This window comes from Phaethon aethereus (assembly GCF_964289735.1).
Source record: "Phaethon aethereus genome assembly, chromosome: 13".
Taxonomy (NCBI): Eukaryota; Metazoa; Chordata; class Aves; order Phaethontiformes; family Phaethontidae; genus Phaethon; species Phaethon aethereus.
In genome coordinates, this window is record NC_138589.1 from 8,558,307 (window position 1) to 8,574,675 (window position 16,369).

A 16,369-nucleotide genomic window follows, 5' to 3' on the forward strand; every position below is an offset into this window, starting at 1 on the left:
TTCAAATACCTAAACTAAAATGTAATTGTTCTAACAATTGCTCTATTTTAATTATCACCTAGCAATTGATCAAACAAATTGGCATGGTGAGTCAGAACACAACTTTTTGTAGGAGTTAAGTATTGTTATTAAACTGCATACACAGAAAATTAAAATCAGAGAAATCCCACACACTGAAATCTGTATCGCATGTTACAATCTCATATTCTTCTCTTCCCTTCCAAGTAACACTCCAATACCAACAGTCAGATTATTTTCAGAGCAGGAAAAAAGTTATGACAAAATAGTTGTTCAACAGCAACAACCACTGGTATTCAGATAATGTAAAACTACTCAGTCTATCTACAAAATAGGAAGATACTGTTTGAAAAAAATTGAAGACAGATACGGATTCCTTCCTTGAAGGAATTTTACTTAGTCATTATTCTACAATAAGAATAATACTTACTGTAATTGATCAGTATTTTTCTACCTGTAGTTATTCAAAGCCCCTGGAGACTTCAGTACTCTCACAAATATTACTTGCATATGAAAATATAACTGTCTCCTCATTAAAATATTGCTTCCCCCCCCCCCCCCCCCCATCATGTAATATTTCTTCACATTACCATGGTACATCAAGCATACCCTCCATCATATGCACAAGTACTACTTAGATTACTAGCAGTTTCATGAGTAACTGAGAGGAGGAAGTTACTTAAAAAACCCCAAAATTCTGAGAACAACTGTAGTTCATCAAGTATGCCTTCAAAAGACTGAACAATCACCCAACATAACACACTTCAGAACCATGATCACACTTCAGACACCTGTTGCAGTCCTAGTGATTAATGCCTTCCTGTTGGGCAAATTAGAAAAGAGGTTTTATAATAAACATTATGCTCATGTCTTTCTACAGAAAATGCATTGTTCATACTCCACAATTTAATAACGGAAAAAATTGACTGTTTTAACAGTATAAATTAAAGGCAAAACATATTTTAATAAATATATTCCTTCCTCCACTCAGCAACACACTATGAACATGCAGTGCTAACCTGCTAGACCCTATTCCCCCAGAAAAAGATGCTTACTTGGAGATGGCCCCAAAACAAAGCCCAACCCAAACCCTCTTTAAATATTCCTCTGAAAATTTCACAGGTTCATAAAGTCATTGGTTGGATGGGACAGATGGAACTCACCTAGTCCAACATGAAATCTCACTTCAAGTCAGATACAATAACCAAGACCACTTCCAGTAAACCATAGCCTCAACTAGACAAGTCTCAAAAACCTCCAAGGATAAGGAGTGCGTAACTTCTTTTCAGTATCCTGCTCTGGTGCTTCATTGAGCTTCAAGTGAAAAGTTTTCTTCTTAATGTCCACACTGAACCTCCCCAGGTGCAATCTGTAGACATTACTGTAGCTGCCAATTAGTGTGATTTGTCACAGATTATCAAGAGCAGTCTTGCAATCATAACACTATGGGTAACATCTCAGGCAGGGGAAGCTGAGACTAACTTAGACACATTTTACTTCCAGCTTGCTAAAAAAGCATTAGTAAATTCACTTAAACATCCTTCATAATTCCCAGTAACTTTGAATTGGTAGATTCACCCTCTCAGTAAAATACCTGAGGGCAAACACTAAAATTTGCATATGCCTAGCAACTGCTAATCAAAACACACCTTAAAGCATATACATCCTTAATCCTCCTCCCATTCACAGTTTCTTGGCTCCATCCAAGAACTGTGCAGCTCAGCTGGAACATCAAATACCACAAGGTTAAAAAACAAACAAAAAAACAACAAAACAAAAAACAATACCACAACAACAATCATAATAATTTTATAACTAGACAAAACAAAATAGAACAAGGAAGGACAGCACAATAGCAATATAATACCTACACTACAGAGAAGAGCAAGATCAAGGCTCTACAGTCTTAGATTTGGAATATGAAGATAGTGCACTTCAGCAACTTCATTATTCTCACAGTACATATGGGAGATGTCAAAGACATTTTGCAAAGGTGCTCAGCAGATGCCTGGAGAACAGCTTGATCAAATGGTTACAGGACAAATTAATTTTTCAGAAGTTCAGCCGTATGGGAAAGGGATCACACTATAATAAAAGCTGTTACAAATCTTGCCTTTGAACCAGTAAAAGACATCAATTTGCATACATCAATGAAGACCTGGTCCACAGAGTGTTTCTCTATTTATCATTTATTAGAAGTGTTTTGAATCAGTAAAAGACATCAATTTGCATACATCAATGAAGACCTGGTCCACAGAGTGTTTCTCTATTTATCATTTATTAGAAGTGTTTTGAACTGTACTAAGACAGAATACCAAGACCGTGTAAAGACTTAAAATATCCGCATCTTCTAATGCAGACCATGATTTGCAGTTACTATTCATGGACTTCGTTTTAATAATACCTTCTTTAAAAAGAAGCCCTCTTTCAATAAAAGACAAGAATTAACCTCTAATTCTGAAAGCAAACACACACCATATGTACACTTACAGTTTGACTTTTAAGGGGCAGGAGTACTGCATATTTAATACTGAAACTTCAGTGATTAGGGACTCTAAACTAGTCACTTAAGACAGATGTACATCATTCAAGACTAGCCCTGATTAGTTATAATCACTTCTTGAATGTAAAAAAAAATATTTTAGAGCTCCCTTAGGTAGATACACTACAACAGGAGCATAACAAAGTCTAGAGAATATTTTAGAGTAGCCAGGGCTTTCCTCAATAATATCTAAATACATCTTTTGATGTATGTTCCTCTTCCATTTTTTCTGATTTATTAGAAGAAGGGAAGTTTTCTACTGTCTTCCTACAGTGAAGCAGACAAGGAAAGATAAATAAGGGCAATACCTGTTGCTGATGACCACAGTCTACTTCTTAAATTATGACCAAGCTTTGTACTTTCTTTTGTGCCAGCTCAATTATCTGTTAGATTGGCTCAGTCCATCTCTAACAACTTCACCCTTAGAAAAACTAACCTATAAATGTCAGTCTAGATTAAGACAACACAACATGCCCATTTCCATATGGTTAAAAGATGTTCAGTTTTCCCTGGAGGAAATTCACATACTGGATAACCAGTATGCTGCAAACAACAGCAGACACAGGAGTTTCAGTGTCCCTTTTGCGAATTTATACAATGTGAGATACGGAAGGAAGTATATGATTCTCTAAGCGAGCGCTCATGTAGCCTGGCATCTGACAATGTTACAGACATAGGAGGATGGAAAAAAACCCAACAAACTAATAAAGCAGATTATGTAACAACTTGGAGGTTTCAGTTCTCGTACTGGTACTAAAGCTCTACAAAAGCCCTGAAAAAAACATACCTAAACTAAGTGCTTTGCTGCAATGACATGTAATTATATCTATAGCTTAAAATACATGCCTATATGTGAACTAAAAATACCCATATCATTCTGAAATGAGAACACAGATTCATTTGGCAACATCAAAGACTGGAAGACACGTGTATTATTTGCAAGCCCATGATAATTATGATGATCAACGATATTTTAAGAACCCTAAGATATCCAAGCTATAGACATTTTTATGCTTAATAAAACCTCAGAAGTCAAAAAGTGAAGAAAACAACAGTAACACTAGAAAAAGCAAGTTGTTAGATTACCGATTTGATCCTTCAAGATAGATAGCATGTGAGCAATTCCACTAAACTGGACCACTCTAATATTAAAATGTTAAGAACATTCCTAACTGTCTCAGGGGATAGGGGGCAGAATGCCCAGTTACTTGTAGCATCTGAAGAACCTGGAAAAGAACTTGTACACTAGGTTATGCTCCACAGTGTCCAGCATCTTCCTCCATGTCCAGCATGGTGGAGATGAGAAAATCTAGACTCATGATTCAACGCCTTCTTAAATCAGGATATTCCTAAAGATTTTTGTGAATCCAATCTACTGCACATGCCTCAAGAGTCTGAGCTATTCTGAACAGAATTTTCAGAATTATATGCATGCAGCTGCACATAATTATTGGAATTTGAATTCTGAAATAGCTAAGTGTCTATCTAGTTATTTCAGCATGCATATGATGATTAAATTATGCTTCACATTTTCCCAAAATACATCTCTTAGTCTTTAGAGAACCTTAATTTAGTGCAAACAGTATTTTAATGCATTATTATTTTTAACTCACCCCATGAATTCTTTTTATTCACATCACATTTACTTGCTTTGACCGAAAGAGCTACATTCGCTCACCTACCTTGAATGCAGCTCTGGACTGCCATTGTTGTATTTATTTCCTCTTTCCCAGACACCAAAGTCTGGTACGCGATAGGCTCTTTCCACGCAAAACACAAGATTTTGAATAAAGGACACCTATAGGAAAGAAAGAAATAAAAGTGACTGAAGGAAAACGAAAGCAGATTTTCTTCTGTTCATTTTAAAAAAAAAAAAATGTTCAAAAAAGTTGCTTTTCCTCAGCCGTCATAGCTGTGCCTTCCATCCTTTTTTTTTCCCCACCAGAGAATGATGTTCCCAGTTCAGATATTCTCTTTAAAACCAGGTTTTAATCACAAAAAATAGGTGATCATATGATTTATGCAGAAGTTCCTACAAAGCCAGGGATAAAATGATTTCATATTCAAGACATGTATTTGTAGAGCTCCAAAATGGTGGCATTTTTATCTCATAAAAGTTTTGTCCTAAAAACAACAGAGAGCAAAAGAAATTAAACCTTACAACATTAGGACACAGAAATCTTGGCATTGATTCTTAACTGGTTTTAAGAGAATTGATATGCTAAAGTTTCATAATATTAGCTCCAGATAATACAGACTTATGCAGATTCAAACACACTTCTTTTTATAAACACAAATAAAACTCTGAACCAATTTATTATAATTAAAATCTTCTCTTGGATCAACATGTTTAAACTGAACACTAAGGTATTTAAAAGGTATTTTAAAAGTTATTTAAGGGGACTTATTTAAGCAGATACTTTTTCCTCATTTACACTGTTGAAAGAGACATTTGGAGTCGCTCAGTTGTAGAAAAGTTAAATTGATGATAAATTTTACAGTTCACTTCAGGGAGTCTGCAGATTAGGACTTAAAGGAAATTTAACCACAAACACGAGATTTACACTGGTTCGTCCATCAAAGCAGGGATTTCATCTCATTCCATCCAAATTATTCTAGGGGATTCTGTGGGAAAAGAGAGTATTGCAATGGCTATAAACACAACCATATTGGGGAACTACAGAGGAGGATCCACTTTACTACAGTCAAGTGATTTTTTTTTAAATGAGCTATGAGATAAAAACCAAATCTTTTACTGAAAGGTATTTGCTTCCATTTTAATTTACCTGCATACCTCTGTTTTGTCTTTTTCTCTATATTTTTCCCTAAATCTTAAAAGAAATTTACTGTTTCAGTTAATACCAGTCCACCAGCAATATATACAATTCTATACTTACTTATCTATGTTTTATATATCTGTGCTAAAATTTCACTATGGGGTGCTCATGTACAATTATCTGTACACTAAGTCTTTTCATAACTAGTACTTTCAAGGAACCAGACTGTCCCACTCTTTAGATATGCCCGGTATTATTCATCCCCAGAATTTAGCATTTGGTTGTACTGAAATGAGTTTTCTCTGAATGAATCTAGAACACACAGCGATTAAGAGTGTGGCTTCTATTTCTATCATTAACTGAAATTCAGACGCATTAGCCCAATGAAGAAGCAAAGAGCACCACATGGAAATATATAACCTTACTGATGACTTTCTACCAGTGATGATGTTTAGAACATGCGAAAAAAACCTGTCAATTAGAGATACTTTCTAAGACTAACTAAGGGTTTCCAGATAGCAGATTTACAGAAAAAAGGCAGCAGATAACTGGTTGCAAACCAAAATCTTCAGAGAACAATCATTCATATAATAGGCATGTAAATGCTATAAACAAGACAATGCTAAAGCTCTTACAGAAATTTTGGATTATATGTGTTAAGCTTACTTATCCAGAAGTCAGGCATCTGGAGAGAAAGGTGTAATAAAGCATACGCACGCAGCATGGATGACTGCAAATACTACTGTTACTCTGTTTTATGTGTAGATAACTGCTCTCAAATTCATTCACTTGCACAATCGTATACTGTTCTCTCTGTTATGGATGCAAAGATGTGATTGAATTAATTTTTCAGCTGCAAACAGATGCAACTAGAGGGTAACTCATTGACAGCTGCCTTGCCTGACATCAAGCAGCCTAGTATACAATGGTTGCCTCCTAAGCCAAGAGTTCTGTGTACAAACATTCATGCAGACAGCTTGCCAAATATCAACCATCTGCCAGCACCTTCCATTGTGCTAGCACTGGTTCAAAACCCTCTCTCTATGAAAGGAAAGAGACTAAATACATCATGCAGTGATATCATTGGAAAGAAATACCAAACTTGATGTTTAGGTAGCAGACTGCCACATCCATAGTGCTGCCAATGCCACTGTGCTGAATATTATTTGAACACACAGGAAAACTTGGAAATACCGTAATTACGTGGCGTCAACAAGAGCTGAGAATATATTCAATTGTTGAAGCTATAGAACAACTAATAGAATGTACAGGTCTGTGGTAAGATAATCTTAGTATAAAGCTCCATACTCCACAGATTTCTAGGGTATGGTCGCAATGAAAACTACATCCTGACATTGAAGCAGAGAATATCCACTGACTGGAGAGTCTATATACATGTACTTTTTCTGCAGATTCTGTAATTAAATGCAAACATCTGGAGGATAATATAAATCATAAGTCAAGCTTAGTAAATACATAATTATATAAATTTGCATGCTTACAGACATAAAGGCAATTCAGAGAAAATAATATAGACCTAACTAAGCAAGAAAGGAGACAAGTTGCATCGTTTAGTTCTCTCATTATCTAAAGAAAAAAAATTAATGAAGATGTACATTTCAGAAACATAATGCAAATACACTATTACTGGAAAAATCTCCCTGTTTTTAAAATGGTAGTGCTAGAAGTGCATTTAAGCTTTTTAAGGCAATATAGTAGAGACTATTAAACAGACCACAGTAAATTTAAACAAATCCAGATTATGGAAATTGGGGGGGGAGGGGTTTAAACACACACCCCACACTCCCCCCAAAACTCAGTGCTTTCCATTCCTGTCTCAAAAACATAACCTCATTTTAGAGCAGGACAACAGGTCATCCTGACATGACTTGTCCTCAAGTCAAGGCCATGGTGACTATTATTATCTTATTTACAGAACAGTTAACAATCTTACAAACATCTCTTACCATAACATAAAATTGTTTTATTTCCAATTAAAGGTACAGAAAAACTTCTTAACACTCATAGGTTCATGTGTATTTGAAGAAAGTCCTGCAGCTTTCCAGAAAGTTAACCCTATTTATGATAGTGAAATTCCACTAGACAGCATGCACTGACTGACAAATAAAATGAAAAGTGAGAACAACATAACTAGAAGTTAACTGTCCTTAACAGACCTTTTTAATTCTTGACCTTGTACCTTTCAGAAATAGCAGGAAACTGTAAGAGTTTTCAATGTCATGTTACACTCTTTGCATATCTAACACTTTATTAGCTATTAACTTATTTCACTATCCATTCATTCCATTTATCTTTTCTGACTTCCACTAGAAGTGGAGAATATCTGCAGTGTATTTCCAGAACAATTATTTTAGAGTTCATAATTAAATAAAACCATGAAAAAAAGCCAACTTAATAAAGCATGTGTTTTAACATCAGAAATCAATTAGTACCTCATCTGTGTTGTAGATAATCTGCAGCCCTGAGGAGATCATCTCAACCAAATAGAGGAGAAATAACGACACAGCATTTATCTAAAGTAATTAAAGACAGAAAGGAAACTATAATTAACTTCATGTTTACTGAAATAAAATAAACAAACAAGCTAAATGTGATATTACTCACTAACAAAGATAGTCCCACTATAGCACAGTTTTCGTTCTTAAAAAATACTATTCTAATCTACCAATATCCTGGATGTAATGATGTGGAAACATTCAATAGGAAGGAATACCACAAACAAGCACTGTCCTCTACAACTTCTGCTGCAGTATCATTTTTTAATCTATTTGAAACTATGATATTAAAAGGTTTTTGCTTAGTCATACTGCTTTGACCCATAACAATCACTTTAGTCACAAGCTGCTTCACGTTTACATACATGACAATTTATCAGCAAGTAGAGCACCAAGGAGGCAAGTAGCATATTGAATAGTACACAGCATATCTAAAAAGCAAATCACTTTATCCCTAAACTGGAATTTTAGCATTATCAACTGACAGAAGTATAATTACGTTAGTCAGATATGATTATATTAGGGGAAAACTACTTTATTTTGTAGACGTACATAGCATTTATTATTAACAGTGATTATCTTCAGCAGCTGCATTGATGAGCATCATAATGTCAATTTATTAATGAATCTAAGAAAACTGCTTTTGCTACACCAAATCCTAGTTTAATTGAGAATTTGTACAACTTCAATCGAGAAAGTAAGTTTATCACAGTTAACTTGCTTCAATGAGCTATAAAACCACAATCTCAGTATATGAATTTCAGAGAAACCACCTAGAACAAAAAATCGTATTCTTATCTGAAACATAGCTGATTAAGGTCCACATTCTAAAAATTCCAAAAGATTTAAAGACCACTGACTCCATTTTCTTAACACAATCTGAAAAGCACCAAGTACAGCAATAACAGCAGACCAGCTGTGTAACATATTCCATTCTTTCCCACTGAACCACCTCAGCTACTCTGTTTTCTGTTGTCTCTGCAGAGCTGAAAACCCTTTATTTTTTGCGATTTTCTGACGTGCATTCATGTTTATGGGAAGGGTTAAGTTCTCACAAAAAAACAGAGACTTTGAACTATCATACAGTGCTCCCCAGGTCCCAAAATTATTGTCTGGTCTTGCAGATAGAAGATGTGCATGTTCAGGAAGCTTCACATAGAAGTCCCAAGTGCTGATTTAGGATAACTCCACAGATCATTCTTCTCAGAACATGCATTTCCTGAATCCAACACCATTACTGTACAAACTATTTAAGTGATGTTGTCGACATGAAATTAAATAATTATCAACCTACTGTCATTTCTGAATAATTTCACTAGCAATTTCTGAACTAAAAAGAGTACACAGAGTTATGGAATGCAAAAGAACAAGGTCATGAATGCAAAAAGGGGTTTGAAGGTAAACAGAAGGGGGGAAAAAAAAAGAGTAAATCAACACTTTGGAAAATGAAAGACAGTAAAACAATCAATTATGCAATGACTCTGACTAGGAACCACTCCACAAAATAGTGAACAACAATCTATAACTAGGCAATGCTGTTGACAGTGTACATTCAATCTTTATTATGAATGAAAATTGCTCAGACTTACGGAAAATTAAGTGGGGGACATTAATAAAAGCCACAATATTCAACATAATATTACACTAGATCTTTCACTTTACCGACTACTTCAACTTTTTTTTGCCAGGTTTATTTATTGACAGCCATGTGTTGGCCTCAAAAAGAAGCAACTTTGTAAACAACCAACCACCTACCTCTGCAAATCCCACAGTTATTTCAGTACCTTCTGACCAAAACATACCACTGAGTTAGACTTAAAAATAGTCTGCCTTTTTCACCAAAAAATGCAGAAGAAATCTCTATTTTATCAAGTACAACACATCTAACACAAATCTAAACAGAGACAGCTGCATCATGAAAAAATGGAGACAACAATAGCATTATTTAAAATAATTCAAACTCTTATTTACACGCACATGCATATTTTACCTGAAGGTGACCATATTCCTTATGGGAGAAGACCTCATCTCCAGTGTGTGCACTGAAAACAGAATGAAGACATTCAGATGGTTTGGGGTCTTGCTTGAATTGCTGAACCTAAAGGTAAATTAAAGGCAAAACATAACATCAAAGTCAATAATTTCAGTATGTTTGGCAACGACAAATTCACTATATAACTCAGGTATTTCAAAATTTCTTGATATAACCATTATGTAAAACTTTTAACAGTTCCTGAAACACATCAGAAACTATTTTATGCATACTTAAAGTATACATATACTTAAAGAATACAAATATCGAACCCATCTATCTAACCTCTTTGGGTTTGGTAGAAAAAAAATCTGCAAAAGCTACAGATGCTTTGTCACTTTCATCTTCTGAACAAATATGACCTCATTTTACTCGAGCTGAAACCTTAGCAGAAAGTATATTGAAGCATATCATGCCTACCTTGAATTCAGAGATCTTAAATGTACATATAGAATCCCGACCCATAAGCTCTCAGCTGGCTCACCACCTTTCCCTAGCAGAGTACCATGAATTCCAGCTACTCTCTCCCATATGGGGCAACTCCATTCCTCACCTTACTGGCCTGTCCTAATGAGCCTGTATCCATCCATCACAGTGTTCTAGTCACTTGAGCTATCCTACCATGCCTGTCATCCCATGAGATCGTAGCCCTGGAGCTATGATATAGTTCTAATATACTAATTCTAATACTAATACTTCTAATTCCTCTTGTTTGTTCCCCATGCTGCATGCGTTAGTGTACAGGCATTTCAGAGAGGCACCCAAGCATGCTGATGCAAGCAAGCTGACCTTAAAAGGTCCCTTCCAACCCTAAGATTCTATGATTTCCCAAAACGGTACAAGAGCTTTCTTCTCCATAATGCTGTTCCAGAGGTACCTCCTTATTTCTGTATGTATGCTTGGGACAATTCCACTTCAGTTAACGCTATGTGCCTTCTATTCACACCACCCCAGGCCTTTCGCTTGCCTATCCCATCCTACCACTTCCTCACCCGAGTTGAGCACTCTCTCTCTCACCGATTCTAGTTTAAAGCTCTTACTGGAATGCAAGAGCCCAAAACTTATGTTGGGAACAACAGTTTTAATAATTTTTATGAATCATGATCCATACAATTTAATAATTATTGTTGTACCATTTGACAACGTGACAAAGGTTTTAAAACAAAAAAGAAATTATTATTATTATTATTAATAATAATCTTTAAGCCTTCTGGGTTATAGACATACAAAGGTGTTAAAAAATTGCCACATGCAGATCATGTAACAAATGAAATAAGCTAAGAATATCTAGTATAAAAGAGTACATGGGAAAACAAAGCTTTATTTTAGTGAGCACAGTTTGTGACATTCAAATGTACAGTGAAATGTTTACAGATACTGGAAGGCAAAGCTGATAGCTTAAAAAGAAAACATAAATATCATAGATAGGAAGATAGTACCCTAGTTTAAAATGAGTTTTTATTCACGGACACTATCATTGGACTTTAGAACGAGCTTCTATAATACAGAATCTCTTAAGATGGAGATGTAATGCAGTAAGACTAATTACGAATACAAAAGGATAAGAACAGATGGGTGAAATAGAGCTATGGTGGTTTTAAAGTAGTTTTGATTCCTTTTTTGTCATGAAATACAATGTCTGCTCCCTTACAAAACCATTTGAGAAAACAAGCTGGATTGTCAGAGAGCTGCCAACAGGGCAGAGAAAGGAAATCAAATTCACAAAGGAAAGAATGAAGGTTATAAAAGAATATCCTTCTCCATAACTCCTCATCATGCTATCCTGTCCAACAAATGGTTTTCAAATTTCTAACCATCATTGCCAGTACCTGGTCCACATCTCACAATGTTTTTAACACTCCTCTTATCTTCATGGGATATTCTTCTCCACCAACAAATCACACATAACATATAGCATGTGCCCCAGAAGAATGAAAGTGAATACTATTTTGAGGAGTTATCATGTCTAATCCATAATCACATTCAATAAATTTTAGGTTATAACTCATACGCCCATTAGCAATTGAATATAACATCCACAATTTTTGTCACAAGCAACAGCATCTACTCAAGTAACGCCTCAGCATTTGGGCACGTATATTTCATATTATCAAAAAATATCCTCCTTCTACATGAGGCCAGCACACATAGAGTCTCTTAGAATAAAGTCCAATTTGACTTACGTCTGTTAGGTACCTGAAACTGCTTATTACTACATTGTAGGAAGAGAGAAGCATTTATAGTAATCAAGGCAAACACTGACAACCAGTATGTCAGCAGTGTGACACCTGTGTTAACTGAATGCTCATTATTCATTTCTGCACTGATCATCCTCAAAACAAACCACTGCATGTCAAAGAGAAAAACAACAGCTCAAATGTAACAATATCAATTTAGGTCAAGATTATTTAAAGATGGAAGACTACAAAGAAACAGACTAAGGAAATAGAGAAAAAAATACCATGTCAGCATAAATACAACAGATAATACAGCTGATTTGCTTATTATATTGTTACTAATATCACAAGCCTACGGACTTTACATTTCAGTTTGCATGCTTAGAAGTGACGGAAGCCAGGTGGTAACATGAGTATTATTTTTCATAGTTACATGCCAGTGACATGAAACTTAAAATAACCACATGGAATACAGATATTTAACTACTTGTAGAATTACTGCTAACCACTATGCAAAATTAATCCACCACATGTAAATTTTGATAAGGAGAAGCCCCCGAAGAAGTTCAAGAATATTCAGGTCATACACACAAGAGGATTACGGGCTGAGTATGTCAACTGTTTTATAATGCAAGTAAATTACTCTGTTTCCTTATTAGTTTTGGATTATTGCCTGAATTTTCATCATTAAGTCAAAGAACACTGGAAAATGGCTGCTAAAGAAATCAAGCAAAATCATCAAAATGATCACCTGGATAAGGAAAACAACTGCAAATGCAATAACCAAATTAACAGTGCAAAGAAAACTCTCCAGCCTTAGCTAAAAGAAATTCTACATCTTGCCATTTAGGCATTAAAAAGACATTACAAAAAAACCAATTACCAATGGTCTAACGTTTAAATGGGATAAATAACTGCAAAAGGAACCCAAAGAAGTTTCAAATATGCCCTGCAGTTTACTTTGCAAAATGCATGTCTTTTATACCCTAAAGCAACGCTGCGACCTGACAATAACGAAGCAGCTGTTCTTAGCTAGGCCACAAAGTAATACTGCATTCCCCTTTTGAATTTTATCTGTATTTAGAAGTTAGTCTTCACAGTTTAATTAATCCCTTAGAATTAAGTGAGCGCTTGTGTCCACAATACAGTGTTTTACCTTATCGGCCTGACGCATGTAGCAGTAGAGAATTCCTCTCATACACTTTATAGCTGAATGCTCCAGTTCATGAGTCCTTCCCTTGTCATCATCAATACGCCTGGGTAAAAGAGATAATTCATAAAACAAATTGGAAATGCACTGGGGGTGTGGGGGGGAAGGAGAAAAAAGGGACACATTAGTGCTTTGGAATATTAAGTATTTAACTAAGTGTTGTATAGTGGTGCCCACACTCATATCAACATATTTATAACCCCATCCATCCCTTCCTTACTAACAAAAAAAAGTTTTTTAGTTTATGTTGCAACTTACATAAAGACTCCTATTTCAAAATTTTCAAAGAATAAAAAATCCTTGCTGATATTATAACATTGCAAGCCACTGTTCTGTGTTCCTTCAGAGATCCAAAACACAAGGGCAATTCTAACTCTACAAAATATCTGCCATTCATAATCAAGTAGTCATTCTCCTGATGATATTGGTAAAATACAGCTGTGTATACAAGAGTCTGCAAGTTAACCACTCTGAATTTCCAGAAATGTGTCACAAGGTATCTTAGTATTTTTATACTGTGAAATCAAACAACACTCAAAATTACTGTATTACTACATGTGTATTAAAAACAAACCTAAATCCCAAGTTATTTTAACTGTAAGAAATATACTGTGTGTAAACAACCTTAATCACTGCATTCATGTGTTCTGTCTTTTCCAGTTCTCAATTTTTGATTGAGCCTTTCACGGTGAAAATGTTTTCTTACATGTTTGTAATTTACAACATGTCTCTGATACAAATATGCAAAACAGCATAATATGCTCAATGCTATTTCTCAGTCCACTTCATGGCTGTTACTAATTTGACTACAGGTAAGCAGATAATATCTACACTGAAAATGAAGCATATCTTTTTCCACCATACTTAACATGTTAGTAGTTTATGCTGAGGTTCTGCTGCCTACACTGAAAATTGGGAAGGTAATGATTAACTTAAAAAAAATCATACACAACCAAAAATCACGCTACTTAATAATAACCTTAGATAGAAGAAATGTACTTGATTTCAATTATGAAGTTCAAGCAAGGGGGGAAAGCAACCCCACAAGAAATAGCACCAGATAATACAAAATCCATGTTAAGACTTTTTGAGCAGTAGGATTTATTCTCAACTTTATCATAAACCTAAAGAGCAATAAGAAGCACATGTAAAAGCTCTGAAGTCTTCACGTTACAACATTTTTCCTCTATTCACAACAGCAGTGTTTGTTGTCTTAACATGCTCTCAAGAAATTTAGCTTTTATGAAAGTCAACCGCAGCATCAGTCAAGCGAGAACAGTAATCTGCATCTGACAGATAACACAGCCTTCCACATCATCTTGTATCTTGGCTAAAATCTGCGATGAGCCATTCACTTAATTTCGATCATCAACCTTTGCCCATCAAAGAAAATTCACTGTGCAGCACCTGAAGTGCAGGTCCCTGTTCTGAGCATAACTGGAAGTAACACAAACTTTTCGTCTTGCCACTTGGCTCTTCCTTCAAACTGCCAGAAATTTCATATATCATATTCTACAATTCAACATATTGGAAATTAAAGACTGAATACTCAGGCAACTTTATGCCATGCTCTCTTCTATGAGTTGCTGAAAATTCAAAACAATCACCCTTGCCCCTTTTATTCTTCCTTCTATTTTTTCCCCTATTTTTTTGTTTTCAAATGCTTTTATTTCACCAACAGAAAGAGGATTTAAAAGAAAGACACAAAGATTTCAGTATAAGAAATGGAAATAAAAATTACATATTCTGAATGTTAATTTCCTTATAATTTTTGTTAGTTTCTCAAAATTTTGAAACCACTAGACCTCAGGCACAGCACCTCCAGAAGTAAACAAAGATCTCTGCATGTCTTCTTTTTCAAAGAGCATCATTTTGTAACAACTTTTCCTAGAAGACAGTTTTAATAACAGATCGGTGTCAGAGATATAGAATCTAAAGTTCTGTAAAGTATACTAGAATTTTGTCCAAGAATGTGACCACTACCTCAATACAAGAAGTTGATTACTAAAAAGAGTAAATTACTCAATATTTGAACACCATCTTCTTTCTAAAATACACTGCATTTGAGTTATCACCTCTGTCTGTGTTTTCCTGGGTGGCTGGGGTAGTAAGGTTGGAAACAAGGAATACTAAATCTCAGAAGGCAATTTCCATAATTACTTATCCTAAAGCAGAGGGAATTATGAATCAACTAGTATAGGAGGTAACTCACTCACAGTTCTTAAAGTCATACTGCACCACACAAATTCCTAACCTACTTCTCTTAACAAGTCGACAGTGGAAACAGAAGAAACATAAAATATGAAGAGCTAACTGAGACTGCTCAGCCTCTGTACCTAGTGAGGAAGATAGTCACTATTATTTCCCAAATATACGTCTCTCGGCATTCAAGGATTCATGCTCCTGTGAGTACCCAGACTGTTACTATCCGCAACAAGCCTACTTCTGCTCTGAACTCTCCTACTACATTTAAAGAAAGCAGTTTTCCTTGAGTATAGTCTGCCACAATAGCCTTTATTTTTAATAGCGTGCATTAATTCCTCTGTTTCAGAACATTGGTACCATACATGTTTACTTAGCAAAAGTAGAGTGACATTTTTAACCTAGTAGCTACATAAATATTTTAATTGAAATTTGGAAACATGTACCATCTCTATGGGTTTACAAAACTATTTCTGATACAGCTTCATCTTTTAAAACAGTCCTAGGGTACTTCAGAACAGAATGTAACATGCCAGAGATGTGAGTTTAGAAATTGTTCACCTGTAAGCAAGGGCTAATGCCCAGGCACATGCAGCACAGTAAAGACTGTCATGTACTTTTGCCTTTCGGTTATCCCCATATGTCTTTGTAGGAAATAGACCTGTGGTTGGACTTTGATGAAGCAGCAACGTTGACTTAACTGGAAAAAGGAAAAAAGAAAAAATTGTATTAACAACACTTACATTTCTTCCAGTTTCTACACAGATTTTCAGGAATAAATCAAGATGTGAACAACCTGTTAAGAGTGTGCACAACATAGAAGAGAAGGAAAGGTAAGGAGAGACACACACACACAAAATTTTTTTGTCACGGTGGTGTTTCACTCAGTACAGAT

The 16,369-nt window shown here is 35.3% G+C and overlaps 1 protein-coding gene across 1 annotated transcript in view; it reads right to left on the reverse strand.

Moving 5' to 3' along the window:
* The window catches only part of PHKB (phosphorylase kinase regulatory subunit beta), a gene marked incomplete at both ends in the record, with an annotated part of 81,269 nt that overhangs the window by 54,205 nt on the left and 10,695 nt on the right, over positions 1 to 16,369 (reverse strand). The window contains 5 exons of the mRNA XM_082005490.1: positions 4,243 to 4,358; positions 7,791 to 7,871; positions 9,844 to 9,951; positions 13,219 to 13,318; positions 16,036 to 16,174. Of these exons, the coding sequence (XP_081861616.1) occupies positions 4,243 to 4,358; positions 7,791 to 7,871; positions 9,844 to 9,951; positions 13,219 to 13,318; positions 16,036 to 16,174 (544 nt within the window). The remainder of the gene's footprint in view (positions 1 to 4,242; positions 4,359 to 7,790; positions 7,872 to 9,843; positions 9,952 to 13,218; positions 13,319 to 16,035; positions 16,175 to 16,369) is intronic.